We start from the raw sequence: 26,465 nt of genomic DNA on the forward strand, positions 1-26,465 counted from the left end.
AGTGCTGGGAACAACATCTCTTTCAGCGTTGGCAGGTCTGGCACTTCAGAAGAAGAAAAATGACAAAGGCCATTTTGTGAGGGTAGCAAAGGCACCTTTTGCTAACTCAGAGGTGTTGCAATAAATAGCACGGCAGGGTCATGTGTTGTTCTTCTGCTGTATTATGAAAAGTGCAGGCTTTGCATTGCTTAAAATAAGAAGTAAACTCTGCTTACTGCTTGAGTTCCTCTTGGCTGTGCCCTGCTTCATACCTGTCTGTGGAAAAGTACTCACAAGCAGAGGGATGGGTCCTCTCCTAGGACTGCTGCTCCTGTCAGTTTCTTCACCATTGGTGCTGTGGGCAGGGGAGCTCTGGCATGAGGAACGTGGGTTCTGTTTTGTGCTGGTTTTGTTCTGAGCTCCAAAGCAGAGCCACAAACAGGGCAATAGCACATACTGCAGAGTGATGGGGTTCACAAGTGCTCAAGGATCCTGCTGATGAAGGGTCCTTGCACAGCTGGGTGGGTGCACTGATCTTGGCAGCAGGTGAGGTGGTGAGAAAAGCTAAAAGCAGCTAAGAGGGTGAGAATCCTGTGGCTCCTGTAGCAAGCTGGAGGAGCAGGCTTACTGCAAAGATGGTCGGAGAGAAGAGATTGCACCTTGCTTGGGAATAGCACCTTTCCTTTCATTTCTCCTTTCCTCATTCTGCCAGAGGCACAGCTCCTGCTTGCTGCAGGCGAGAAGGTGAGGAGGCTTCACCAGGAACAAGGCTGAGACGTGGGAGTGCAGCTAAAGGGCCTAACAACCAAAACACTCCCGGTAGTGGGTTGGTGTGTTTAAGGAAAAACAAAAACTTGTGTGCTGTGTCCTGTATCTAAATATACAGAATGCAACTGTCCTATTTCTTGGTGAGCAAATCCCACTTCCAGTCCCAACCAGCATCTAGCCCCAGCTGCTTGGAGAAAAGGGGTCTGAAGCTATGGTTCCTTTTTCCTCTCCTTGCATTGTGCTGCTGAGCAAGACCTGGTGAGAAAGCACAGCCGAGCTCACACCTACATGGCCCCACTGGGTGATGCCAGGTCCAACACAGGCTCTCCTCTTCCTGGCCCTCCCCATGCCTGTGAGATGAGCTGGGTCCTCCTGCATCAGACAAAGAGCAATGAAACCTGGCCCTGGCTTCCTCCTCTCCTCTCTGATGAACTTCTCTTGTCATAGTTTCTCCCTGCACATAAATACAGAGCAGGTAGGTTTTAATGTGGAACTTATTTTAGATTAAGAGAAACTACGTAGGCTCCCTGTGCAAGCAGAGCTGGCTTTGTTCTCTATGTAGGGGGAACGTGGGCTCCGAAATGAGGACAGAAAATTCCCAGCCATTCAAAGGTACTGTAGATGGGCAAAATAAACGCGCTTATTTCACGCACCAAGCTTGGGTGAGGAGGAATTGCAGGATACGCTGCATTCAGAGTATGGAGCCAGCCAGCAGTGAGTGAAAAAATGATTTTGTCTGAAGAGGATGTTCTAGCCCTTGTTTCAGCTGATGCTGAAGGAACCAGAAGAGAATGTGCCCACTAAGCCCGTGTTCTCCTTTTAGCTGGTGGCTGGCTCCTGGCAGTGACCAGCGGTTAGATTTGGTGGCTGCTCATTATGTAGAATATTTAGCATGATCCAGATCCACAGCGGACTGGGGCAAAAATCTTACTGCCAGTTTTAAGGATAAGAAAGCAATAAGGGATGAGGGGTCTGCAGCTAATCATGCTGAGCACCAGTGTGGTCATGGGATTGTAGGTGTTTATACCAGTTGTCCAGCTTGGTCCCTCCAAGGCTGCAGCAGTGTGTTTGAAGGAGGAGTTGCAGTGGATTTATTTTCCCAAGGAGCATGCTGCTTGTTTATAAAGAGAAAAGTTGCTGAGAAGTGAAGATGGATGGATGCTGCGTGTTTGCTCTTACGACTGCACTAAATTACTTCAGCCTGTGACTCTTGTACACTGCTGTGGGGAGTCCTTCCCGCAAGCAGGTGAGGACCCTGGAAGGTGGTGTTTGCTTGGGAAGGCCAGGTACAGAGGATCCTTTTTGATCAGTGACTTCAGAGCCTCTGATCATTTTCCCTGCTCAACCACACACTCATCTCAGCAGGGAAAGGAGGGGCACCTCCTAGCTGGAGGGAAATAAGATTTGTCACCAAAGATAGCGTATATTAAGATGTAATAAACACAGGGTGGGCTCCCTCTTGCCTTCACTGAATGATGGTGCTGGTGCTGGATTTGCCCTTTGCTGACTGCTGTGCTTGCCCAAGCCCCAGCAGTTGCTCATCCTCTGCCTCTCCCTCCTTGCTCACCCAGTGCTCCCCAGCTCCCAGAGGGACTGCAAAGGACAGCTTCTCCCCACCTCCCCCAGCCTTCTCCCTCGACTTTACTTTTGTTCCCATTTGGCTACCGGTGAATATCTGCCCGAGGTTGGGATCAGCGTCACCCTAGCACGCCGTGCCAAGCGGCAGGGCTGTGGTGCTGCTGCTGGTGGCAGGGAAGCCCACCCTGCTGAGGCTTGTGAGTGCACGGGAGGTGAGATGTGGCCTACAGGGAGCTGCAGCTGCTCATGCATTTTTCATAGTGCCGTATTTCTGTCTAGAAAATATTTCTCATCCAACCCATAAAGTCTTTCAGACTTGAGCATTTCATGCAGAAAATGCATAGAATTATCCAGAGAACACCCCGGGGTGTTAACCTCTGCTAACCACTCCGCAGCCCACCTCATGGGTGGTTTGGGCACGTCCTGTAGGTGCAGAGGTGTGATGTGGGGGGCCTATTGCCCACCACCCACCAGCATGGGCCCATCTGGGGTCTGTGGGACAGGCTTAGTCACGATGTGCCCTGTGGGCACAGGAGAACAGGTAGAGATCCCTTGAACTGTCCTAAGCCTCCATGCTGGCTGTGGGTTTCCCTTCCAAGCTACTAGCCAGCACCCCTACTCACACATATATATGTACTTATCTGCAAATGCGTGTGTATACGTAAAGGGATGCTGTGCATTAAATGCATGTCTCGGCATGTAGATAAACTAGGTCAGACAGCGGTCCTGACAGAAATTTCCTCAATGTTTTCCGATCCCAGGCGCTGATAACAGCAGAGAGGCCTTGACTTCGGCTCCCCTCCTGGAGCCTATGCACACAGAAATGTGAGGTATACAGAGGCAGGATGTGGAGGAGCAAGTGTTCATCTTTAGCTGAGCTAAAGACAAACCAGATTTTATATTACGGAATCTCCTCTCTCCTTAATCTTTGGAGATTTATCAAAAAGCTTAAGGTTAAGACAGAATGCTACGGCATCTAATCTTTCCTCTTGTCTGCCACAGACGAGTACATTTCACCTACTCACCACATGGCCAGTTCTAGTGTTACTCTAATCTGTGGCTGGACATACTGGGGAATGGGATCTCTGCCACCTCTTGGGCATTTGCCCACCTCTATTAGTGGTGCAGGACCAACGTGCACCTAAGCAGGCTCTGACCTGGAAGCCTCCATGGTTCAGCAGGGTGTGGGAAGCTGGAAGCTTTTTTTTTATTAGTGCTCCGTTTTCCACGTGGAGCACTGTGGGTTTTTGTCTCCTTTGCCTGAGATGAGAGACTGGGAGAGACCTTTGCTTGCAGCTAGCTCTCCCAGGGGGGCAGGTTACTTATTCTGCTTTTTATTTGTTTAAATACCTCTGGTCCCTTTGCTGAAGCAGCTGGGCTGTAGCTGTTGGGGTGCTATGTGAGAGAAAAGGGCATGGTGCGACCAGCTCGGAAAGCTTCAGCTATCTGACCTGCCTTTCCACCAGCCCAGATCCCTCCCTGGGCCAGGGGAACAGAGCAGCAGCAGAAGGGAGATGTGCACTAATGGTAGCTGTGGCTGAACCTCCCTGCAGGAGAACCTTGAGAGGAAGGTCTCTGAAGGGATTGCATTTCCCTCTCCTGTCCTTCACTAACGTGGTCTCCTGGGCCACAGGGGGAGGCTGGGATGGTGGACACCTGATAAACACCCTCAAACTATAGTCAGTGGCTTTCTCCTCTAAAGAGGGCCAAAGTGACCCACACATAACCCTGACAGCAAGAGGACAGGGCTTGTTCTGGCCAGCATGAGAGACTGGTGGCCAGAAAGCTGTTTTTAACATGATTTATCCAGTGCTGATTCAGTGGGGATTTTTTGGCTTTCTGAGAAAATCCAGTTTGCTTTCCTAAGAAAATGAAATGCTGGCAGTTGCTTTGCCTCTCTTACCTCCCCACTGTTATGACCCTTTCAGCCGAGCTGAATAGAGACACAGAGAGCTCACCTTTCGTGTTTCTGCGCTAGAAGTAGTAAAAACATTTTTGTTTTTATTTACAGCTGAAGGAAGGTGGAATTTGCCGAGCAGACTCTGGGCAAAGCTTGCACCCTGAGGTGGGAGCTGCTCCTGCATCCCTCAGCAGTGCTGCAGGAAGCATCCCATGGTGGGATGAATGAGGGGAACATCACCCCCGGCTGCAGGGTGCCCCCTGGCCTTCACAGGTGAGGCACCTGCACTTTGCACAGGCTGGGTGTTAGGGGTAAAGCGTGAGCCCCTGCCCCATGTTATCTCTTAGCAAGAATCTGGTTTTGTAGCTGTGTATGTGAAGAACTCCACTTGCTCTTTCCTGGTGGCAGCAGACCTGGATTCCTTATGCTTCAGTGTCTAAAGACTTTTGTCACCGATCCCTTCGGTTTCCCTGTCAGAGCCAAGTGGGCTGCCCTTGTGCACACTGAGCACTGCCACAATAGGCTGGCTTATGGGGAGCAGGATCTTCTGCCTTCTGTGTATTTCTAGATACATGCTTTTTCCCCCAAGTCGCTTGTGTCACTCCTTTTCTGGCCCAGGCCTAGAGCCTGCTTAGTCCTTCACAGCCTATTAGGAGCTCCTCCTGAATAATGCTCTCCCTGTAGTACGCTAAATGCATTCAGCCTTCAAACCCTTTTGCCCTCTGAGATTTGGTGTTGGGGGCATTTTATGGGAGGGCAACAAGGCTGAATTTCAATTACGTTTGCAAGAGGCATCTGAGGGCAGTTGAGGAGAGCCACGCTGCACCTTGATGGCATCTTAGCGGCGTTGCTCTCCCAGAAGCAGCAGTAAAGCTGTGGGCTGGCAGTGACAGTCCAGCCACTCGGGTTGCTCCAAACCCTGGCTGCATTATCTGTCAGGGAGATAATTCCCTGACCTCGTGGTCAGGGGATGAGCACTTTGCTTAGCGATTAAGCCACTGCGCTGGATAACACTCCCTGTTTAATCCCTTCGGTAGCTGCTCCCGGGGAGGGGGCTGCAAAAACGCAGCGCCCTGCTGCGGGGGGCCTCAGGAGGTGTGGTAACAGTGTGGGAGCCGTGGCTGTACGTGCCCGTCCCCCTGTGTTAATTCGGTAGCAGATTGGAAAACAACCAGCATATCTAGGGCACTACTTTATCGAGTGATGGAGCCATCTGGTGCAAAAAAAAACAGAGTTGTCTGAGGGCTTAGGCTTGTCAGAAATCAGGGAGTCCCTCTGTGTATTGATCCTGTCTGCTATCTGCCGTATATAGAAAGAAGGTTTATAATTATTTTTCCTCTGCTCTGTCCTGAATTACTAACTAGTTCTGCTGACTTGGCCCAGAGAGGGGTGAACAAAGCTGTTTCTCCTGAACCTATGCCCAGGACCAACCTGCCCTTCGTACCCCTGGCACCCAGGCAGCGTCTTGGCTTGTCTGGGCCATAGAAAGCATCAGTGCATGGATTCATGACCAGGTCTCAGGGTTGTACAAGTCATTGAGGGTTGAGGCCCAAATCCTCAGTAGTGATCCTTAGGGTCCTGCCTGTAAGTGAAAGCAGAGGGAGAGTTTTGACCAGGCCTGACCTAAGAGGTTTCAGCCTCCCATCCAGCTGCCTGTCTCCCACGTCCTGATGAGTGTCCTTCTCTTCACATGCTGGCAGTGCATAGTTGAGGGTTATGAATCCCTCCCAGCCTGCCTCTTCCCTTTCAGAAGGACCCTGCCCTCCTTGAACAAGCACCAGCCTCGGGTTTCCTTTGGCCATGGTGTTGCCTCAGCTTGGGCACAGAAAGGTGCTAGATGTCACCGTGTTGGGCAACTGACCCTACCGGGAGGAACCCAGCCCCACGGCCTGGTGACTGGATCAAAATGTCTGTACACAAAGCTGTGCTTGGCCCTGGCCTTGGTGAGGGGCTCAGACACCTCTGCCTTCCTGACCAGAGCTGGGCTGGGAGCATGCTGGGGGGCTCTGCCAGCTCCTTGCAGCCTGATGTTAAATTTGGGCCTTAAGCTTAGCCCAGCAGCTCTTCTGTGGAGATTTTTCTTTTCCCTCCTTATGCCCACCATTCATTCATGGCACTTTTTTTTTTTTTTTTTTTCTTTCTTTTCCTTTTTGTACTGGTGTGAGAGCCATCATCTCTGGAGATCTACAGAACAGCTTTTCTGCATTCGTCCCCTCACTCAGCTTTCCTGGTACTCCCTGGTGTTGCAAAACACCTCTCCTCTCTTACCTCTGGTCCTAAGTGCCCTCCACCGTCATTCCTTCCCCAAGGGTACCCAAATTATCATGCAAAAGAACCTGTTTGGCTATGCACATTTCTGTTGCATGAGGCCTATAAGCTGTGTACCTATGATTTGGAGGTTATTTAAATCCCCCACTTTGCCAGTTACCTCTTATCTCTCATGTTCAGCAGCTCTTTCCTTTCCTCTTGGGAGGTGCTTTGTTCCTGTGCATTTGTGCCAACAACCTCCCCATGGAAAAGACTTATGCTAACATTATACTCTATAGATCTGATATACTGACTCCCTGGCCAGCCTTGCCTGCTTGCAGGATGCTTTCCTGTACCCAAATGTTGCAGTGTGTTGTCACAGGGAGGATTCAGCCAGCACTACAAGGTCAGTGAGTACTGTACAGCCTGCGAGCTTATAGAGCGTGGGCATTGGGATGGATGCAAAGGGCCCCTGCAGATTGCAGGAGACTCTGCAGAAATTCCCTGGTAGCTGCATTACAGATTATTTTTTTATGCACTTGGGGAAACACAGGCTGTGACTGAATCATGTGGCATCTGCATTATAGTAAAGTGTCTCTGGAGAGAGGGCTCTGCAGGTTCCTTTCCAAAGGAAATCTGTTGAGTGTAGCACAGCACATGCTGAGCAGAGACGTGTAAAGAGGCCAGTAGCTGTAGGTATGAACCTTGCTGCCTTCAGGAACCTCCTACTGCCACAATTTTTTCTTCATGGAGCCATAAAGAGAATGCATTGGGATACTTCACTGGGCAAGGAGTGGTGAGCAGGTTCTTTGCAATGTTGTAGTAATGACAGAAAACTTCTGCCTTTCTTCTCTGGGCAGTCCCTTCTGCCTAGAAAATATTGGGACTTGCCACATCTAAGAGACATGAGTTGAAGTGACAGCTACTGTACAAAGTGATGTGGAGTGTATACAGAGCAAATGTAGGATGCCAGGTGCTCTAACTCGCATTGCGTAAAGCACTGAAGGATCCCTCAGTGCACCCACCTGCCTTGTGTTTTCTGAAAGCAGGCAGGTCGGCTCTGACTTTCCAAAACAATCCTCCCTGGCTCTACTGCATCCTGCACAGCAGGAGGTGAGACATCACAGAGCACTAGCAGAAAAAGTGATGCCATAACTCAGAGTTCTTAAGAGACTTCTAAAATTCCTGTCATGACAGGCCCTGCAGGCCAGTATAAGCTGACCATGCGTGTTTCAGCAGAGCTCAGGATGGGTTTCAGTGCCCATCAGGAGAAGGTGGAGAACACTGGACCGGTTAGCCCATGCTAGGCTCTGCAGTGCTGTGGTTAAGCTAGTGGAGCTTGGGCTGCTCCATTTGAAACTTGCTTGGTTATAGCCACATCCTTGGGGTAGTAATTGCAGTGCTGGAGGCAGTGTAATTGCAGTGTTGGAGGGACATATCTTAGACACGAGGACAACCTCACACCAACGCCCCAATCCCTCCTGGCCCCACATGCCGGGTTGTTCCAATTTCAGGGTTCATATTCATACTGGTGTTACTACCAAAGGCCGTGGTTTTTGGCTTTGTGTTTTAGGGCATGGTTTCTGGTGCTGATAGTGTTCTCCCCACCCATGTTACGCTGACTGGGAAAACAACACAAGGGAAGAAAACTAGCAGCGGTGCTGCTATTTAAAAATCCCTTTGCATCCCTTTGCCATTCCACAACATCCTAGTTCTTCTGTAGGTTTTCAGTCTACGCCAGCCAAAGGTCCAAAGCCTGGATTCAGACAGCATCTGTAATTGGCGAGGGCTGCAGAAACCCACTTGTGAGAGAAAAGTGTTGCTCCCCTGCTGGGCTGGCTTCGTGTCAGAGCTGGGCTGAGTCCTGCCAGGACAGTCGTGTAGTGACCCCTCTGCAGTGAAAATACTGCCCTTCTGTTCAAGGAGCTCATCTTGTGCTTCTTTAATCTCACCTTTTCCTTGAAGTCTGAGGAAACAGCTGGTACTGGGAGTGAGCAGGAGACAGGTACACGGGCAGCAAAGCTGTGAACAGAGCAGACCACCTCCTGGGGTCGAACACAATGTGTGCTGCCTGGCTTTTAACAAAGCTCTCATAATGCTCGGGGTTTTTCAGGTGGGAAAGGAAAATGTCTTTCCACTTTACCTGCACATTTGTGTTTTAAGCTCCCTTCCTCGTTTATCTTCCCATCTTTCATAAATCATTAGATAACTGTTAAAAATAGCACAACTTACTTGGGAGGTGATTAAAAATGAGAAGACTTTATCCCATCACCCTCCTAAAACCCCAAACATTCCCAACAGCATCTGACAGAGAGCCAAACCTCTTATTTATTCCCCACTGTTTAGCTTGCTGTCTGACAAGGTGCCTCTGTGCCAGCTGCCCTGAGCTGCTCGAGCAAATGCTGCTTTCTGCAAACACCCAGGAATGCTGCATGCAGATGGGTATCGATGGGCTCTCCTCTGTGCCTAAAAATACCAGAGGCTGTGTGACCCTACTGTCCCATTGCCTGGGTACAATTCAGGCAAGAGGAAATTTCCAGCAGGCTCTTGGAGGCATAGCTTATCCTAACACACTGTGATTGACATAAATAATAGAAAGGATAATGTATCTAGGCTGCATTTGTTCCTGGAGTAGCTCTAGCGAAGTAACTAGTGAGGTGAAGTTGTGACTTTGGTGGGCTGGAGGAAATAGTGTTACTGCATGTTGTCATATCTACAGAGGTGATTCTAGTCAGCCGGGATGGTTCAAGGATTCTCAGTCACACCATTCATGTTCAGGCCCCCTGTTTGAAAGCATAAAGAGATATTTTACAGGCCCTTCAAGTGCTTCAAGGTTTGAGGACAGCGGCTAGAAGTGGAGGCTGGCATCTTAAGACCTCCATCCTCCGTGCAGCTCCAGCTGGAGAGCAGCAAACAGAGGAGCTGCTGCAGCAGAGGCTCAGGGACAGCCTCCCCTTGCAGCAGGGAGGTTAATTAGGGCACTGCTGGGGGAGCAGGGAGGATGTGAGAGCTTCAGCTGAGTGCCAGCATGGCCTGGGGCCAGGCACATTCGTTCTTTCTGCTTCAGTTTTCCTGTACTCAGACCAGGGGCAATAACTCATTTACCTCACAGTCAGGTCCTGGGGTTGGACGCAGGGAGCTGCGTAAAGCATGTAAGTACAAAATTGCACTGGCAGTTTGATTTTGTAATACAGGATATTTCTTACTGCCAGTGTGATTTTGTAATGTGGGAGATTTCTTGCTGAATGGCAGGGATGTAGGTGATGAATGCAAAGTTGCAAGAGGAGGATTTGGGTCCTTTTACGCCAGAATCTTACTGTAACAAGGTTGTTTCACAGCAAAAGCCATGCCAAAATGAACGAGCTAAGGACAAAGGAACCAGACCTAGAACTGATTTTTTTTTTAATGTCCTAGCATTAACAGGCATATGGGATATGGAGCATATCCCAGTATGAAGGCTCTGAATGCTAGCTTTCCACTGAATGCTGGCTGCTGTACATAAATGGATAATGTGTTTCCAGGTATCTTGTATTGTGATTTAGCTTTTTTTTTTTTTTCTTTCTGTTCACAGTATTTTCCCATCAGGGCACCATCCAGTAACATCTCACCGCAAAGAGGGGCAGAGCTGCCTCCCGCCTAGAAGCAGAAGCATTCTGATTTTCTCACCGTGTCTCAGCACTGGCTGTTTAAAGTGTGTGCTACTTGCTTGCAGAGGGCTTGTGGGGCTGCGCTCCCATGGTAAGTTGTACCAGGGCTCCATCGGCTCACCTTAAAACAAGCCTGGACTGTGCTGCAAAGCAAACATCATGCGGCTCATTTCCAGAGGGACTGGGACTTCCCGTTCTTTGCCCATGACAGCTTTCTTTCTCAACTATGACAGCTAAGACCAAACCTAACAAACTTAATTCCCTGGGACCTTGACCCAGCAAGGCATTAACAAGCTTACACTTGCATGCTTTGAATGAAGGCTGTGTGATTTGATAGCAGGTGTATCCCCCCCAGAGATCCTCTGCTCTCTTGGAGAACTGCATGGTCCCAGGCCTGCAAAACAGAACTGTGTGTAGAGAACCACAACCCGTAGCCACAACCTGCATCCAACTAGTTTTGTGGCTCATCCCTATACCTCCCTGCACCCGCTTTAAGAAGAAGAAGAAAAAAAAAAAAAAAAAAAAAAAAGACTTGCAAAATATCATTCTAACCATTATGTATTAACCACCAAAAGAAGAAGACCCAGAGATGAAAGCAAATCCTTTCTTATGGCGTAATGGCTGGTGGTGATGAGAAGCCGTTCTCAGGTAGGATGTGGTCAGCCTGGCTCTCTCTGAGGTCAGTAAAGGAGCAGAAAGTGTCACTTCTCTGAAGCAGTCACCTCTGATGATGGCTACTAGTGGTGGCTCTGGGGCCTTTCTTAGAAGAACCTCTGGAAAACTAGTAGTTGATGGACATTGTGTTGCAAATTCTGTGCTCCCTACATCTCCCTGTCCAGGCTTGGCTTAGTAAAGACACACACACTGAAAAAGTCTCCTCTCAGACCTGTGCATATTGCATATTCAGCATCAGTTTGGTGAACAAAATTTCCCCAGTATCAAGAGAAATCTTAGCACAGAATGAGTTTAGAGCTTCCTAAGCACCATAAGAGAACCACAGTAGGTAGCCAAGGTGAGAAATCTCATCCTCACATCTCTCTTATTCATGCTGTGAAAGTGTTTATGATAAACTTGGTTAAAATACTTCGTGAAATATTAACTAGTGGGGATGCAGCTGCTCCTCCTAATAGCTTTTAAATGTGTGTGCCAAATTCAGCATTGACAGAGAGATCATGGTTTACTGATGAATGTTGTGTGAAGAGGCAGCATGCAGAAGAGACAGACTTTTGGGGCTCTCATGGGCACTGAAGGGCTCCAGCTTTACTCCAGGTGCTGTTAAAAACTAGATAATTCACATAAATGACATAGTCAACAAAGACTCAAAGTGTGTGAAAGCTTCATTTGGAGTCCATGCTACAGGAACTGCCCTTCAGTCAGTGGCTCTCCTCATGTGTGAGTTCTCTGATGTCCAATACAAGTAGCTTCAGTTTCGCTGAAGCCAGTCACTGGGCACCAGCCCAAGAAAACCAGGCTGCACAGTTCTGGGACCTCTGAAATTACTTGCCTTATTCTGTGATGGATGAGAGTGTGGCAGTCTCTTCTTTCCCATGATTATGTGCCTGATCATCGTGCAAAAGGTAAAACTCCCATCATTATTTAATGAAAATGAATCTCAGGACTTGATCCTGTAATTCTTTTTTGAACATTGAAATGATAATGAAGTCTTTCTCCCTAATGTTTCAATACCTCAACTTCAGAAACCCCTCAAAGTGATTTCTAGCAGGTCACATCCTAGCAGGAGGAGTTCTAGTCTAGGCTAGTGCTAATGGGTACAGTGCTTTTCAACTGGAGTTCCAGGTGTGTGTGTGCATTAGTGTTTGGCTTCAGATTTAAAAGTTTAGTAGCATTCGGACCTAGATTTTGGCTTGTCCCACTAGATCCATGGAATCTAACATGAAATCTGGAGCGAGGCTTTCCAAGTGCTCAGGAAGTGACACCTGGGAATTTGATGCTAGCTAGATCTAAGATGTGCCACTGGTCACAGAAATTTGCCAGTAAATGGCCTTTGTTACTTTTCAGTGCAGGTATTTCAAGGTCTAGCAGTCACTCTGCAGCAGGCGTGCACACGGTCTAGAAGCAAATTCTTTATTATAACCTCATGATTATAATAGACCAATAGCCTAAAATGTGTCTTCTAATCCCAGGAGAAGCCCAACCTAAGTTATCTTTCTGCAGAACCTGACCAAATGTCATCAGCTGCTCCTGTGCTCTGTGTAAGCTGTGATCTATTTCGGAGCAGTCAGATTGCATGTTTCTTGCTTTCATTTTTAGTTCTCTCTGGCTTGCAGCTCAATATCAAGCCTCATTTAAAAATGCCATTCTTTTTGTATGCATACCAGGGCTTAATTTCAATTTCCACAGAAACCCGGCAGTTAAACTCCTTCTCAAATAAACAAAGCATAAGCAGACCCAAGAAATACCTCTCATGCCTCCACCCAACTAGCTGACTTCATTTTCCATGTCACAAGTTTAAGTAACTATAAACTCCGCTGACTTTCACAGGTTTTGGACTGGAACCACTACAGAAATAAAGAAGTCCATACACAGATTAATGTCTTTTGAAAAAAAATATTTTTTTCCGTAGATTGCACATTCAAAACTTGAGCTGCACACTGCACAGTATAGAAACAGCAGTTAGCCAATCCAATTACCACCATGTAGATGGGTTTTGATTAGTTTGCCTGTAGCCCCAAGGTGTCAAACTCATTTGGAAGCATAGACCCAAGGTGTAATTACAGTCAGTGGCCAAGGTGTCTCTCCTGGGCTGTAAAAACGTTCTCAGTCTGCCTTGGAAATACCACGTCAGAGGGCAGAATGCAGTGGACTTTCAGGGAAAAAATACTGTTCTACTGTTCCAGTTAGTGGCCGTGGCTGCTCATTTGCTCATCAAATTATGCATTAGATTTACATTATGCCTTCTTTACAGTTCCCAGCTCTTCCCCTTAGCTCTCTGCTGAATGGATCAAGCAGTGAACTTCAAGCATAATGCAATGAAGCAGGGAGCACAGGCCTTTGCATCAGCGCTGGCAGGCTTTCTCTGCAGCCCTGAAGGCTACAAACAAAATGAAATCTTGGCTATACAGAAGTTAGTGCAAGTTTTATCCCAACTCCAATGCTGCCAGGGAGAGGGAGAGATTTTATGCAGGATGTAGTTGGGCCACTGGGCATCTCTTTTCCAGGTCTTCGATGCTACAAGGGCATAGGTGGAGCACTGCAGTACAAATAACACATGCACACAACTGTATTTTCATGAAGGACCCTGTCTGGTGTTACCGTAGGACAGCAGGATTGCTTCCACTCTTCAAACTGACTGTAGTTTTGAGGACGAGGGTGCAGTGACAGGCTCCTAGCTGGAAAGAGTAACGCTGCTGTCCTTCCCAGAGTTGTGCATGTTTTTAAGTTTTGTTGTTAATTGGTGCTTTTTGCCAACAGGCATACTTTAATAACAGCTCAAACAAACAAATAAATAAATAAAACAGTATCTTGTGCTTTGTTAGCATCTTTCGTCCAGAGTCTTAGACGCGTTTTGCCAAGCCAAATGTTACTATTTCCTGCGAGTCACAGCAGTCCCCAGAGCATGACTCTGCTTCCTTTTATATCAATAGGAGCAGGGCCAGCCCTCAAGGACTCGCCTGGTGTAACACAGTGAGCTGACGACTGACTGAGCAAACTTAACTCAGGTGCCCTAATTCCTACTTTTCATGCTGCCTGCCCTCAACAGCACCAGTTGCTCTGTGATTCAAAGAGAGCAAGTTCCATCAAAATGAAAGAGATCCCTACTTGCTTCATTCCCATTGCTGCTTTTATGATGTCTCCATCCTTGCAGGGCACCAGGGTGTGCTTGGTTTACTGCTGTTGTTGCTGGTCATTTAACACCTTCTTAAAGCCTTCTGAGAGGTAAGTGATCTATGCATGCAGAACCGCATGCCTGTGTCATATGTCAACCTTCTTCGGGTTTTCTCATCCCCTGCGTTGTATGTCAGAGACATCTGCAAGTAAATGAGAACCTGGCTCTTCGTGCTGCTTCTCCCCCTTGCCCTGGGTTTGACACCATCACTACAACAACCCAGCATGGCATCACGCATGGTGGAGCATGGTGCTGGCGGTGCCCAGGGCCAGAAAAAAAGCAGCAGAAAGTGCCTGGTTTGGATGTGTGCTTGTAACTGCAACCCAGCAGAGTAAATGTGGAAAACTGGAACAGAACACTGACTTGAACGCTGTCCATGGGGCATAGGTAGGCTTTTCACATTTCCAGTGTATTAATGTCAGAAGGACTCATTTCCCTATAAATGGGATTGAGTTACAGTTGTAAAAATACCATTATCCTCATCTAAGAGGATCCGTAATGTACACTATTTTGTGCATCGACTCCTTCTTGTGCCCTAAAATAAGCATATAACTGTTAGCACCAGTGGACAGATAAAAGCTGCCCTGCCCAGTAGACAATGATAAGAGCTGGGTGAACATTTTAAGCCACTCGTGCAACCCTTAGGCTGGAAGAGACCTCTGGAGCACACCTTGTCCAGCCTCCTGCTCAAAGCAGACCGAACTGGATAAGGTTGCTCAGGATCTTGTTGAGTTTGAAGAATTCCAATCGTGGAGATTCCTCAGCCCATCTATGCAATCTGTCCACAGATTTCCATTTTACAATGATCTGCAAGGCCAGCTTCCACAGATTTGTTAATTTTTATATCTTAATGAACAAATGGGTTGTGCCTGTCAGATTGTTGATTGCCTACAAACTTCCTCCTCAAAAGAGGAACTTCTACAGACCTTTAAAAGAGACGCTTGGAAATGAGGGGTGAGGATACCGGGGAGGGGCCACAGTTGCACACAGCAGAAGTGCAACCGTGGTGTTTGTAAACACCTTTAACAGTTTCTGCCCAGCTCTGATCACAATGTCTACTTACAAGGTGTTATGAAGTCTTGACCCATGCTTTCTTCCCCCCATGTCTGATATCAGCAGCAGGTGAGGCGCGTCCAGGGACACATGGACTTCTCCAATACAGCAGTCCATGCCTTCATGGGTGTGCAGTGGCTTTGAAAATGCAATCCCGTGCCTTGAATCAGCTGAATGTCACTTGAACCAGAATCAGCTGGGCTGGTTTTGGTTCTTTGTCAGTAGGCTCTAATGGTAGCCCGTAGTCTCTATTGTCTGTTTTTGCAACTAAAAATAGTGCAGCTGTTGTCAGCTCCAGTTAAGACAATCAGTAACTCACAGGTTTCACACAAACTTCTTCTGCAGCCCTCTGGGAAAACGTGTGCTTGTGGGGTGGAGGATGCAAAAGCTCTTTTCCCCCTCTGTACAGATGATGGAGGTTGGTCCTTAAAACATGCCCAGAACAAAAACATGTTTAAAAAAGTATGTGAAATAGCTGCCATGTTTTTGTGCGGTACCCTGCTCCTCCTAAATAACAAATTTATTTTTTTTTTGAAGTGTTAATGCAGAGGAGCTTTCTGATGCATTATGATGGACAATTGGTAACATATCCCTACTCATCCACGAAAAGATCTTTCACTTCTTATCCAGGCTGGCATGCAGTTCTGCTTCAAAGGCCATCTTGTCAAAGGTGCGCATGTTAGTCTCCTCCCGTACCTTTTCCCGGACGTGGAAGGATGCCCGAGCTACAGACCTGGCGTTTTCTAAGACTGTCTTCCTCTCCTTGAAGATCTGCTCGCTTCTCTCCAGTTTCCTCTCTATAGAAAGGAGGATCTCCCGGCGCCGTAAGTCCTCGTACTGTTCCACCTTTTGCTTGTTCATCTTCTGCACCTTCTCCTTCTCCAGACGGCTCAAGACCACCTTGCGGGCTTTTTCCTGGACCACCTCTTCAGCCACCTGGGCAGCATGCTGGAGCTTCCTCTCTGTCTCTTTTGCCAGGGCCTGCAAGTGCTCCTTCTGCTCTCTTTCCTTCTTCTCTGCTGCCAGCTTGGCTCTCTGGATCTGCATGTCCTCCCGCCTGGCCTTCTCCCTCAGCTCCTGGTTCCTCTTCTCCATTAGCTGCTCATAGTTCTCCTGAGCCTTGGTCAAACTCATCTCCAGGGAGGCCTTCAGCATTTCCTTCTCTTCTGCCTCTTGCTTGGCCAGTTCCTTGAGCAAGGCCTCGTGCTTCAGTTTCTCTGCCTGGCTGAGCTGCTTCCTTTCCTTCTGCAGCTGCGCTTCCTTCCTCAGCCTCTTCTGTGCAGCCGTGGACAGCTTCTCTTGCAGGAGCTGCTCCTCCCGCTCCCGGTGCTCCTTCTTGCCCTCCTCCTTCGCCTTCAGATTGTGCTCTTGGTGGAGCTTCTTCTGCTTGTCCTCCTGGATGGCCTTCTCCAGCTTCTCCCTCCGCAGCCGCTCCTGTTTCTCCGCTTGCTCCCGCCACCTCTCCTCACACACCTGCCGCTGCTTCTGCTTCAGCAGGGCGGCCTCCTGCTGCTCCTGGCTCAGCTTCCCCCGCCGCTTCTCCACCTGGCTCTCCCACATCCTCTGGCCCTGCAGGAGGGCCTTCTGCTTCTCCTTCTCCTCCTGCTCCTTCCGCTGCTCTGCCAGGCGCCGCTGGCTGTCCCACTGCAGGTGGGCCGCCTGCCGCTGCTCCCGCAGGAGGCTGGCCTCCTGGTGCTTGGCGATCATCAGCGCCGCAATCTTCTTGTCCCTCTCGGGCACCTCCGAGAGACCCTTCCTCCTCTTCACCTCCTTCACGATCCTCTCCACCCTCTGGGCCGTCTGCGGCGAGTGGCTGAGGTCGCCCAGGCTGAAGCTGCGCCCCAGCAGCGAGCCATCGGCCACGCGGCCCCGTCCGCGCCCCTTACCCCCGTGTCCCCTCAGGCTCTCCCCGCTGTAGGAGGACGAGGCCCCCGACTCCGAGGAGGTCTTGCCCCAGCTGCCCTCCCGGCGCTTCTGCAGCGAGTCCAGCGAGTGGCTCTTGGCCTTGGCACCTCCTGACGCCCCAGCCTTCCCCTTGGGACTGGGTCCACTGGTGGCGGCAGTGGTGGTGGTGGTGGAGGTGGCAGCCCGGGGGGCGAGACGAGCAGCGGGTGAGGGCGGCAGGCTGCCGAGGGGCGCGAGGATGCGCCGCTTCTCCTCGCGGATGATCCTCTCCCGTTCCTCCCGGCACTGCTGCAGCTTGCGGCGGCGCTCCCGCTCGTAGGCCTCGTAGAGGCCGGCGGCCACCCGCATGGAGCGCCCGGGGGCCTCCCGCAGCAGCTCCCCCAGCGCCCGCGGCAGCAGCTCCACCGGCCGCACGGCGCAGCGGGCGCAGGCCTCCAGCGAGCGCGGGCTGGTCAGCACGTACCGGCTGCCCTCCGCCGCCGCACAGTCGAAGTTGTAGAGGTCCAGGTGCAGCAGCGGGGACTGCTCCCCAGGACGGGACACCTCCCCGGGGGCTGCTGCTGCTGCTGCTGCTGCCCCACCGGGTGCCGGGCATGGCTGCGGAGGGGGCTCCGCTGGTGGCTCCACCATGGCTGCGCCTGCGAGGGAGAAAGCGGTGGCGGTGAGCCCGCGGTCCCCTTTGTCCCCCAGCCATGGCGCCAGGGATGGGGAAGGGCATGGGGATGGGGACGGTGAGCGGAGTGGGGATGCTGCGGTGTGCGGGGGTGTCTGGGAGCCATGCAGGGGGGGTGGCTGCAGCGCAGGGGCTGGGGGTGCTGGGGGTCTCAGGTGCATGCAGTGATCGGGACCCCACACCCCACCCTACCCCAGCTGGGCTCCCGTGGGGTGCATGGTGATGGACTGGGCGGTGGGGGAGAGGGGCTGGGCTGCGGGCAGGGCACTTTGTTCGGGGCAGGGGTCTTCGGGGCGGGGGGAGGCTGAGCTGCGGGCGGGGGTGCCGGGGGGTGCCCGGGCTGCTGCTGCTGCTGCTGGGGGGCTGCGGGGGGACCCCGCGGCGCAGGACGGAGCCCCCCGGGCTGGGTGCGGCACTCACCGGGCTTTGTCTCGGCGGCGGCGGGGATCAGGTGGCTGGTGATGGTGATGCTGGTGATGGTGATGTTGATGGTGGTGGTGGCTCCTCCATGGCAGCCGCGGGGCGGCGGCGGGCCCGGTGGCCGCCCCGCACTGCCCGCCGCAGCCCCGCCGAGCCGCGCTCCCGCACGGGGGCGGGCACCGGGGGGACCCGCCCCGGGGGGACCCGCCCCGAAGCCCCCGCGCTGCGCTGGGGCCGGCCGGGGGTGTCCCCTGGCGGCCCCCCCAACGCCCCGCAGGGCTCGTCCTTCGGGCGCCCTCCGGCTGTGCCCCCCGGTTTGCTGCCGCTGTGAGCAAGGACAAGGGGGTGCCAGCGGGGGGGGGGGGGGGCAGCGCGGGGTTACAGATGGCGAACGGGGCCCCCAGGGATGAAGGTGCCCGCCTTGGGGCACTTAGGGGGGTCTGTGTCAGGGCTGGGGTGGGGAGTGCAGAGCTCAGATTTCGGCGCACAGCAGTTTGCAGGCACGACCCCCTGCCCTGTAGTGCTAATGCAAGCTACTGCTCGCTGCAGGGATGTGCCAGGACCGAGGCGGAGGGCACCCGAGCGGTGCTGGAGGCAGCACAGCACCCACTTGGAGCAGGCTCCTCACAGTTATTTCAGACCTGCTCTTCCTACAGCCATCCGGGGCTCAGCAGAGGTAGAAATACCTCTCAGCACAGAGGGCATCATTGCTGGTAGCGGAGCTGCAGAGCATCTGTGCCACACAGTGGAGCAACTGGTTTAGTCAGGCAGAGGACAGCAGCAGCAAATGCACTGTGTTACCACTTCAGTGTTTTTCATCAATCCGTCATTTAACTGCTAAGACGCAGCTTAATCTACTGTGTTTTAATAAGGAAGGATGAGGCACTCATCAAGGGGCTTCCAGGATGGCCCAAGGCAAGGATAGAGAGAGACAGAAAGAGCCAGGAAAGGGCTACAGAGTCCTTGCGAGGAAGCTGAGAGCTGCAGCCCAGTGGTGGTTTCATACTGTGTGGGTAAAGACTTTGAATCGAGCTCATCCCCTGTACCGATGGATGCACACAGTGATGATGCATCTGCAGTGAGTGGGCAAACTCCAGCAATGAAGCACATTGACTTATCTAATTTCATTCATTCATCATCAGCATAGTCTGTAGGGGATGGTTATAAAGCTTGGTGATTAGTTATGTGAAAAATCCTCAGGCCAGGTAAGAGTTTTCTGCTGTCTGAAGAGCCCAGCCCACTGACTGATAGTGCTAACCATTAATAACAGCTGCAGCACGGTAGCTGTCGAGCTGTGCCTGTGTTCTTTTTTATGGAAAATATTAAGCTGGTAAGTGTGCATGCCAGGTAAGGTGAGGGTTTCTTGGGGCTTTTGACAGGTTGCTGTTTCAGCCTGCAACGGGGCTGCAGTTGGGCCTTGATCTTTCAGGTTTCCTTGTGGATCTTTAGGATTCCCCTAAGTGGTCTCCTAAATGCAACGGGAAGGGAGGTTAGCAGAAAGCTTGAGAACCAGGCAGAAGGGACTTTAGGAGATATTAGCACATACGGTCTAAACATAGAGTCATGTCCCCATCTCATCAGGATAAGGGAGACTGGGGATGGGGCAGGAGGAGACCTCTGGAGGAGCTGTAGAGGATCACTGCTAATGAGTCATTTTCCCTTACGCGCTTATAAACCCTAATTCTCTTTTATTTGGAAATGAGAGAAATCCACGCATGCAGGCTGAGCAGTACTGTAAGGGTAGCCTCCTGCTTTAATAAACAATTTCCTCCTTTGCATCGCTGTTAATGATAGCTATAGATGCAGGGCAGTGGAAAATCGTGACTACAGATAGTGGAGGTGGAAATATTTATATCATGCTGACAAATTCTTCTGTGTGCTCTTCATTGCACATGTATTAATTAATCTTTTCCAGTCCAGCTTTAAAACTGCCTATACTTGGGTTTTCCCCCAGTCTCCTTGGAAGAGCTATTTCACAACCTACGAGAGCTCCTTGGTAAACTGTTATTAGCTACTTTCTGCTTCCTTTTTCTTCATTTTTATTTTTATTTTTTATTTTTTTTATTTTATCTTCTCTTGTAAGTAATTTGCTTTTTTTTTTTTTTATATTTATTTTTTTTTTTTCTTTTGGCTAAACACCTCTCTACTGCTTGGGTTTGTGCCTTACAAATGTTTGTAAACCGTTTCCATATCCCTCCAGAGCCAAGGAAAACATATCCTCGCTGTGAACCGATTCCCCGTGGTTGTGCAACCAGCTATCGCCTTTCTTCTGAGCTCCTGCCAGCGCGTCAGGCCCTCCTGGCCGCTGCTGCCAGTGGGCTCCTGCAGAGCATCTGTGTACGCAGCCCTGGTGCCGGTGCCTTTCTCCTTCTCACATCTCCCCTTCTCTAATTTGCTAGCTCTCCTAAGGCTCGCTCAGCACATTCGGACTGTTCCGCCCTCTGCCATAGGGATATTAGCTGGTGATATTTTTCCTCCTTGCTAACTAGCTTTTGTTTTCCACATGGACTCCTGTCTCCATCTGGTTTGCAATTTCTGCTTTCTCTTTCTCATGTTGTTTAAACCGTTGCTGGGAGGGCCCTGACCTAGCTATTGTGCAGCCACTCCAGCTCTCACCCTGCTCTCTCCCATTCAGACTCCTCTTGGTTTTGCACCAGATCAGTCCTGCTCCTTCCTGAGCCCTGGGGATGGGAGAAGGTGACAGCCTTGAGGAGCAGAGTGTAAGAAGCATGGGGGCAGCTCCTGCACCACTCCCAGACACAGCAGAGTGTCTGCAGCACAGCCTTCCTCTGTCAGCTGCAAGCTTTCTGTACCAGTTCAAGACTTCATTAGGCACTGAGTCTAAGGTCTTACCAATCCCCATCCCGATGACACATTTGGTGCCTTCCCTCTGAACAGTCCCTTGCCACTTGCCATCACCCTTTCCTTTCAGTCCTACAGCCTGTCCAGCTGAGTCATTTTGCAGCCCTCCTCTAAGCTAATGCTGAATATAAAGTCCTGTGAGACTTGTTTGGTAGCCAGGGACTGAAAGTCAGCGTGCCACAATGTTTGTGTGACAACCTGACAACAGCCAAAGTCCTCCTCTGGGAGAATTCAGTCCCATCTCCTTTGATCCTCTCCCATGCTTGGCCTCTTGTTTTGTCGCTCCCTGCTTCTGCTTTGCTTGCAGACGTGGCACAGCCTGGCTTTCCTCTCCTCTGCAGGCGGCAGGATGGGTGTTTGCTTTCCTCCTGTTCCACAAACTGCCTGCCCACACGATGCAGGCAAAGCCTCCCTCCTGCCCTGGGTGGCAGGCACTTTTCTGCAGCCCCCCGCCAGGCTGTTGCAAACCAACTGTCCCAAGCCAAGGAATCATCCCTACTGCTCATAGCCCAGAGGCTCTGCTTCTTGCTGTCATCTGTGGCTGGCTCTCAGCCACTTTATGTGTCCCTAGGGAAATGGAGCCTCTGGATGGACAGATGCACAGAACAGGGACACAGAAAAGAGATGGGGCATGAGGGGGTAGCTGGAGACAGCGACATATGGTGGGACACAGTGCAGAGCCACCGCCAGCAGCAAAATGTTTGGCAGCCACTGGGGACAGACTTGTATTACAAATACAATGTCTTTCCCTGTAATGTAAAGTCGGAGTCTAAGGCTAGCACATAAGCTGTGCTGATGGTGAGTTGTTAATAGCATTTATCTTGTTGCATAATGCTACAATGTGCTGTTTGGCATCTCATCTCTGCTCAAAAAAGCGTCTTACTGAGCATCTAATTGGTGCTTCTTGGGGACGCGCCGAGCAGCTGCCTACCTGGCTTTGTGCAGGTTTGGCACACCTGCAGTACTCTTTGTATTTGGGTACAACCTATGCAGCTACCTGGGCTGCGTGAAAAAATACGGTAGGCTGGCAGACAGAATTCTGAAAATGAAGGAAAAAACTTTGTCACTGCATATTTCCATGGAAACAAGTATAGATGTGGGAGTAGGTTTTATTTGCTTTTGGGGATATTCCACTGCCAGTGGCTATTTTGGGGGAAATTAGAATACTGGCGTGTTTTGGACCAAACCAAATTGGAGATGATGATGCTGACCCTCATGCATCCAGTTCTCCTGGTCAGGCTGAGCTTGCTGTGGAGAGTTCACAGTCATGAGGGTGTTGTGGTGTGCTTGCACATAGTGAATCACGGAGGCTAGATTTTCCCCAAGGTCACAGAGCAGACTGAAGATGCGGCAAACAAATAGATGAATCACTCAGAAATGAGCATGAGGATGTCTAAAGGGCTGTGTTATGTGAGAGGTCAGAGTGTAGCACTGGAGTCCATATAGAAATTCTGTGGTTTGCTTTTTTCATTAGGGAAAAGGCAAATTTTCTGTTGGGTTTTATTAATTTTAATGTTCATCAAAATCCAGTCTGGACAGACCTCATTGTACCATGTGCAGAAATATCCGTACTGTAGGCAGGGCTGTAGTGTGGCACTTAGTTTTGGGCATGGAATGCCTTTGTGGAAGTGATGTTCAGCACCTAGAGCAAGGGGTTTCTGATCCCTGATTGGGGTCCTACCACTACTGTAACCCCATTACCAATAAGATTAGGAGCAAGCACTGACACCAAACAGTCTCTAATAAGCATGAGCTATTGAGTATAAAATCAACACGAATAATGCATGTTAACTCCGGTTACATTTTCAAGCTGAAGCTGAAATGCAATTCCATTCCATTCATTTAATTGAAAACTGTTGTTTTTGAGCAAATGATCGGTCTTCCATGCTGTTTCAGTTTCTAAGCTGTGCTATTTATTCTAGCACAGCCTGGAAATCACAACGTGAAACTATTGAAGAACCGTGAAATATGACATTGCTGGTGACATTCTTCAGGGGGAGCAAAATGCTAAGTGTAATCAAAGAGAATAAACTGTTAGATTAAGACTGGAGATTTTAAATTGTTTTACTTTTAATTAATCTCAGGTGTTTATTAGCCCAATACTAAAAGATTCTTTCTCTTCTTCCTGTATGATTTCTACCTTGACCATGGCATGGATTTTATCGATTAGGTATATTTCTCTCATATCTCCAGGGCAACTGCAAAAATATTCCATCCCTCCTTATTTCCCTAACAGGAGCCACCACCAAAACATGATTTTCCATGGTATAGCATTTAATGTCCTGGTCTAAATATGAGCTAATCATGCATTCCTAGATTAGTGTTGCTTAATGGTGCATTGCCAAGGAGCTCGGAGGCAGCAGGAGGAGATTTGCCACTTGCTGCTGCTCTCATCTGGGAGTGAAGGGCAGCAGGGTCAGGAGTTGGGAGCTGGCCCCTTCCTTGCTTGGTTAGGTGTATAGCCATGCATATGGAGTGTACAGGAGGTTGCACTCAGCCTGCATGGATGTAAATTACAGCCTGAGGAGAAAGGCAAAGAAGTGTTAAACCTGTGATGCCTGCCTGCAGAATTCAGGAGAAATTAAAGAAAAACATAACACTCACAGGGGCAGAGTGATCACACATGGGCAGTCACATCACACGCCCAGAGATACAGTTGCCCAGGGCAAAGCTGCCCCTGCTGATAAAACACTGGTTAATGAGAACCGGAGCTACCAAGCCTTCCTTGACTACATGTACAGGTAAACTCCATCAGCAGTGCTTCTGATTAATTACAGACTAATGTCCTGCCACCCAAGTCCCACGTCACCAAAACCTCCTGGGGAAAGGAAACCATTCCACCAGAAAAGTGAGAGACTGCAATGGCGCAAGGTGCCAAATAGATTTTTATTTTCTATTGGACTGGTACCTGGGAATAAAGCCAGCTGGAGGACCTCTGGAAGGAAATCTTCCTACCACTGACCATGCTTGCAGTCAGTTTTTATGCCAGATTTAGTCTCAGGAAATATGAAAATCAGTGGACGGTTGTTTTAATATACAGCTTTGCAGCTTAAAAAGTGCTGAGTTTTTATTGAAAGAAAGTGAAGATCTACCACTTCCTTGAGGTATAAAGAGTCACTGTATGTAGCCAGATGATGCAAGGTCATGTGGAAAGAACAGATCAGAATCCAAGAAGTTAACAAATGTCCCATAACAAAAATCTACTCTGCAATAGAAAAATATTTACAACTATCTTTCATTTTGAAGAAGAATATGTCAACAGTTGCTGATGTTTTAATTATAGTTTTTGATGAAAGGAGAACCTGTGAGTAAACTGGGCACTTTTCAAGGGAGAACCTGAACGTGTACTTTTCACTGTAAAGAAGGAAGGGTTTAGGATGATGGGTAGTAGACAGGGACAGATTCGGTCCTTTGCTTTGTTACTCTGCCTAAATATGAAGTTTGAGATGGTGGAGATAGTTAAGATGATCAGAGAACCATAAGGCTAGCCTTAGGAAAGTGTCCTGTTAGTGTCCTAACAGATATCTTTGAAAAAAGACCTCTAAAAATTAAATCGGAGGCAGGATGTGGTAGATCTTTAAAAATCCACATGGGAACAGACAACTTGTTCATGCAGTGCCTTTAATGCACCCTGCATTGTGCCGTGCTAACCCAGAGGCATGTCACAGCCACCCTCAGAAATGCAGCCTCTGAAGAAGCTTCTGCCCTGAAAGCCGGCGTGGTGTGGTTGTTGACTTCAATGAGAACAAGACGTACAGGAAACTCCCTTTTCCTTGCTCTGAACATTTAGCCCTTAAGTGAAGTGGAATTAATACCATTGTGCTGAGTGGCTTGAATCTAGCACAACTGGAGCAGAAGTCAATTTGCTGTATTTGAAAGAAAATTAATTAAGGCCTCGTTTGTTTCCCTCAGAGAGAAAAGCTCTGGGTAGTTTCCAGGAGAGGATTTTCTTGCAGGCTCCTTCGGTTCAGGCCTCTCTGTACATGACAAGCGTTGCATGGCTCCAAGCCCCACATCCCTAGGGGCTCTGGGGCTGCGAGCTGGGCCTTGCCGCAGCACCCTGCTGGCCGTGAGCTTCTCTTTCTGCATCCTTTCTGAACAGCTGGAGCGCCTGCCCTGAGTATTAAGAAACAAGCAGTGCCCTGCTGAACATGAAGAGTGTCTGTAGGATCCATCATGGGATCCAGGCCGCATTTCCCCAGGCTGGGGCTGCCTGTGGGACTGTGACCGCTGGCCTGGGCATGAGTTCCTGCTTCAGTCGCTGTGACCTGCCTGTGGTGTCGGCTGCCCATGGGCTTCATGTGCTCGGCTAGTGAAAGCAAAATGCTTTGGGAAAAGTGCCCTCCTGTGCTCTGTATGGTGCAGCTCAGAGCCCTGGATGCTCATCGGCCACCTGGCTGCCCAGCACCATGCTGCCTCGGCTGGTTTCAAGCCATGGGTGTGAGGGGGCTGCCAGGGGACACAGACCTTCCCCAAGGCCAGGGGCAGGTGCTTTCTGTTGAATTCCTCTGGAGCATTGGCTGCTGGCTGAAAAAATGCTTTTATCATAGTCAGGGTCTGGAACAGGCATCCTGGTGAGGTGGTTAATGCCCTGGATAAGCCAGCAGACAGAAGGTGTTTGGACAATGCCCTCAGTAACGTGCTTTAACTTCTGGGTAGCCCCAAGGTGGTCAGGGAGCTGGACTCGATCTTTGAAGGTCCCTTCCAAATGAACTTCTCTATTCTATTCTCAGTGATCTTCCTTAGCGAAATTGGCATTATCCCTCAGTGCAGCCATTGTTTGCCTTACTCACCCTATAGCGGTGCCTGTGGATTTCCAAGCACTCTGCACCTGGCTGTAATGTAGTGTAATTTTCAAGGTCCCTTCCAACCAAACTACTCCTATTCTATTCTATTCTATTCTATTCTATTCTATTCTATTCTATTCTATTCTATTCTATTCTATTCTATTCTACTGTACGCTACTCTTTTCTTTTTTTTTTTTCTTTTCTTTTCTTTTCTTTTCTTTTCTTTTCTTTTCTTTTCTTTTCTTTTCTTTTCTTTTTTTCTTTTCTTTTGTATTCTATTTCTTTTCTATTCTATTTCTTCTCTACTCTGTTCTAGTCCATTCTATTCCATTTCATTCTGTTCTGTTCTAATTCTATTCCATTCCGTTGCATTCTGTTCAATTTTAGGTGGTTTTTTTTTTTTTTTTTTTTTTTTTTTCCCCATTCCATTCCATTCCAATTGGTTCTGTTCTATTCTAGTCTAGTCTAGTCTAGTCTAGTCTAGTCTATCCTATCCTATCCTATCCCTATTCCTATTCCTATTCATCATTCCTCTCCACTCCACTCCGACGCTGGAAACAGTACAGCGCCCTACACGGATCGCTGTGCCGATGCAGCGTAGCAACTCCTCCTGAAAAAAAAATAAAACCAAAAGCCTACTTAGTTTATAAAAAATAAAAAATAAAAAAAAAAATCACAACCTCCAACCTCCGGCACAGCGCGCGCGGCCCCTTTAAGCCCTTCTCCCCGCCCGCCGCGCGCGGGGCGGGGCGTGTCGCGCGGCGGCGCGCGGCGGCGGCGGGGCGGGACCTGGCGGCGG

General features: G+C 49.6%; 1 protein-coding gene and 1 long non-coding RNA gene across 3 annotated transcripts; one reads left to right on the forward strand and one right to left on the reverse strand.

Annotated features, from left to right (window-relative positions):
• The first annotated feature begins 486 nt into the window (after window positions 1–486).
• Window positions 487–13,089, forward strand: LOC311437074. Of its 2 annotated transcripts, XR_014693282.1 has the most exons (3): window positions 493–1,222; window positions 4,337–4,498; window positions 10,044–13,089. It is a non-coding gene; the product is annotated as an uncharacterized lncRNA (long non-coding RNA). The 2 variants fall into 2 exon arrangements; XR_014693281.1 differs by lacking the exon at window positions 4,337–4,498 and having other exon boundaries at window positions 487–1,222.
• CCDC177 (coiled-coil domain containing 177) lies at window positions 12,672–18,146 on the reverse strand. Its single transcript, XM_084519883.1, has 2 exons — window positions 18,018–18,146; window positions 12,672–17,562 (listed from the first exon to the last, which is right to left on the reverse strand). The coding sequence occupies exon 2, from the start codon at window positions 17,552–17,554 to the stop codon at window positions 15,635–15,637; it is 1,920 nt and encodes a 639-aa protein (XP_084376009.1). The 5' UTR covers window positions 17,555–17,562; window positions 18,018–18,146; the 3' UTR covers window positions 12,672–15,634.
• Between the last annotated feature and the right edge of the window lie 8,319 nt (window positions 18,147–26,465).

This window comes from Aythya ferina (assembly GCF_964211825.1).
Source record: "Aythya ferina genome assembly, chromosome: 5".
Classification (NCBI taxonomy): domain Eukaryota; kingdom Metazoa; phylum Chordata; class Aves; order Anseriformes; family Anatidae; genus Aythya; species Aythya ferina.

Bases quoted from the DNA above. Each gene is read 5' to 3' on its own strand.
- CCDC177 (XM_084519883.1), bottom strand. From the start codon at position 17,554: ATGGTGGAGCCACCAGCGGAGCCCCCTCCGCAGCCATGCCCGGCACCC.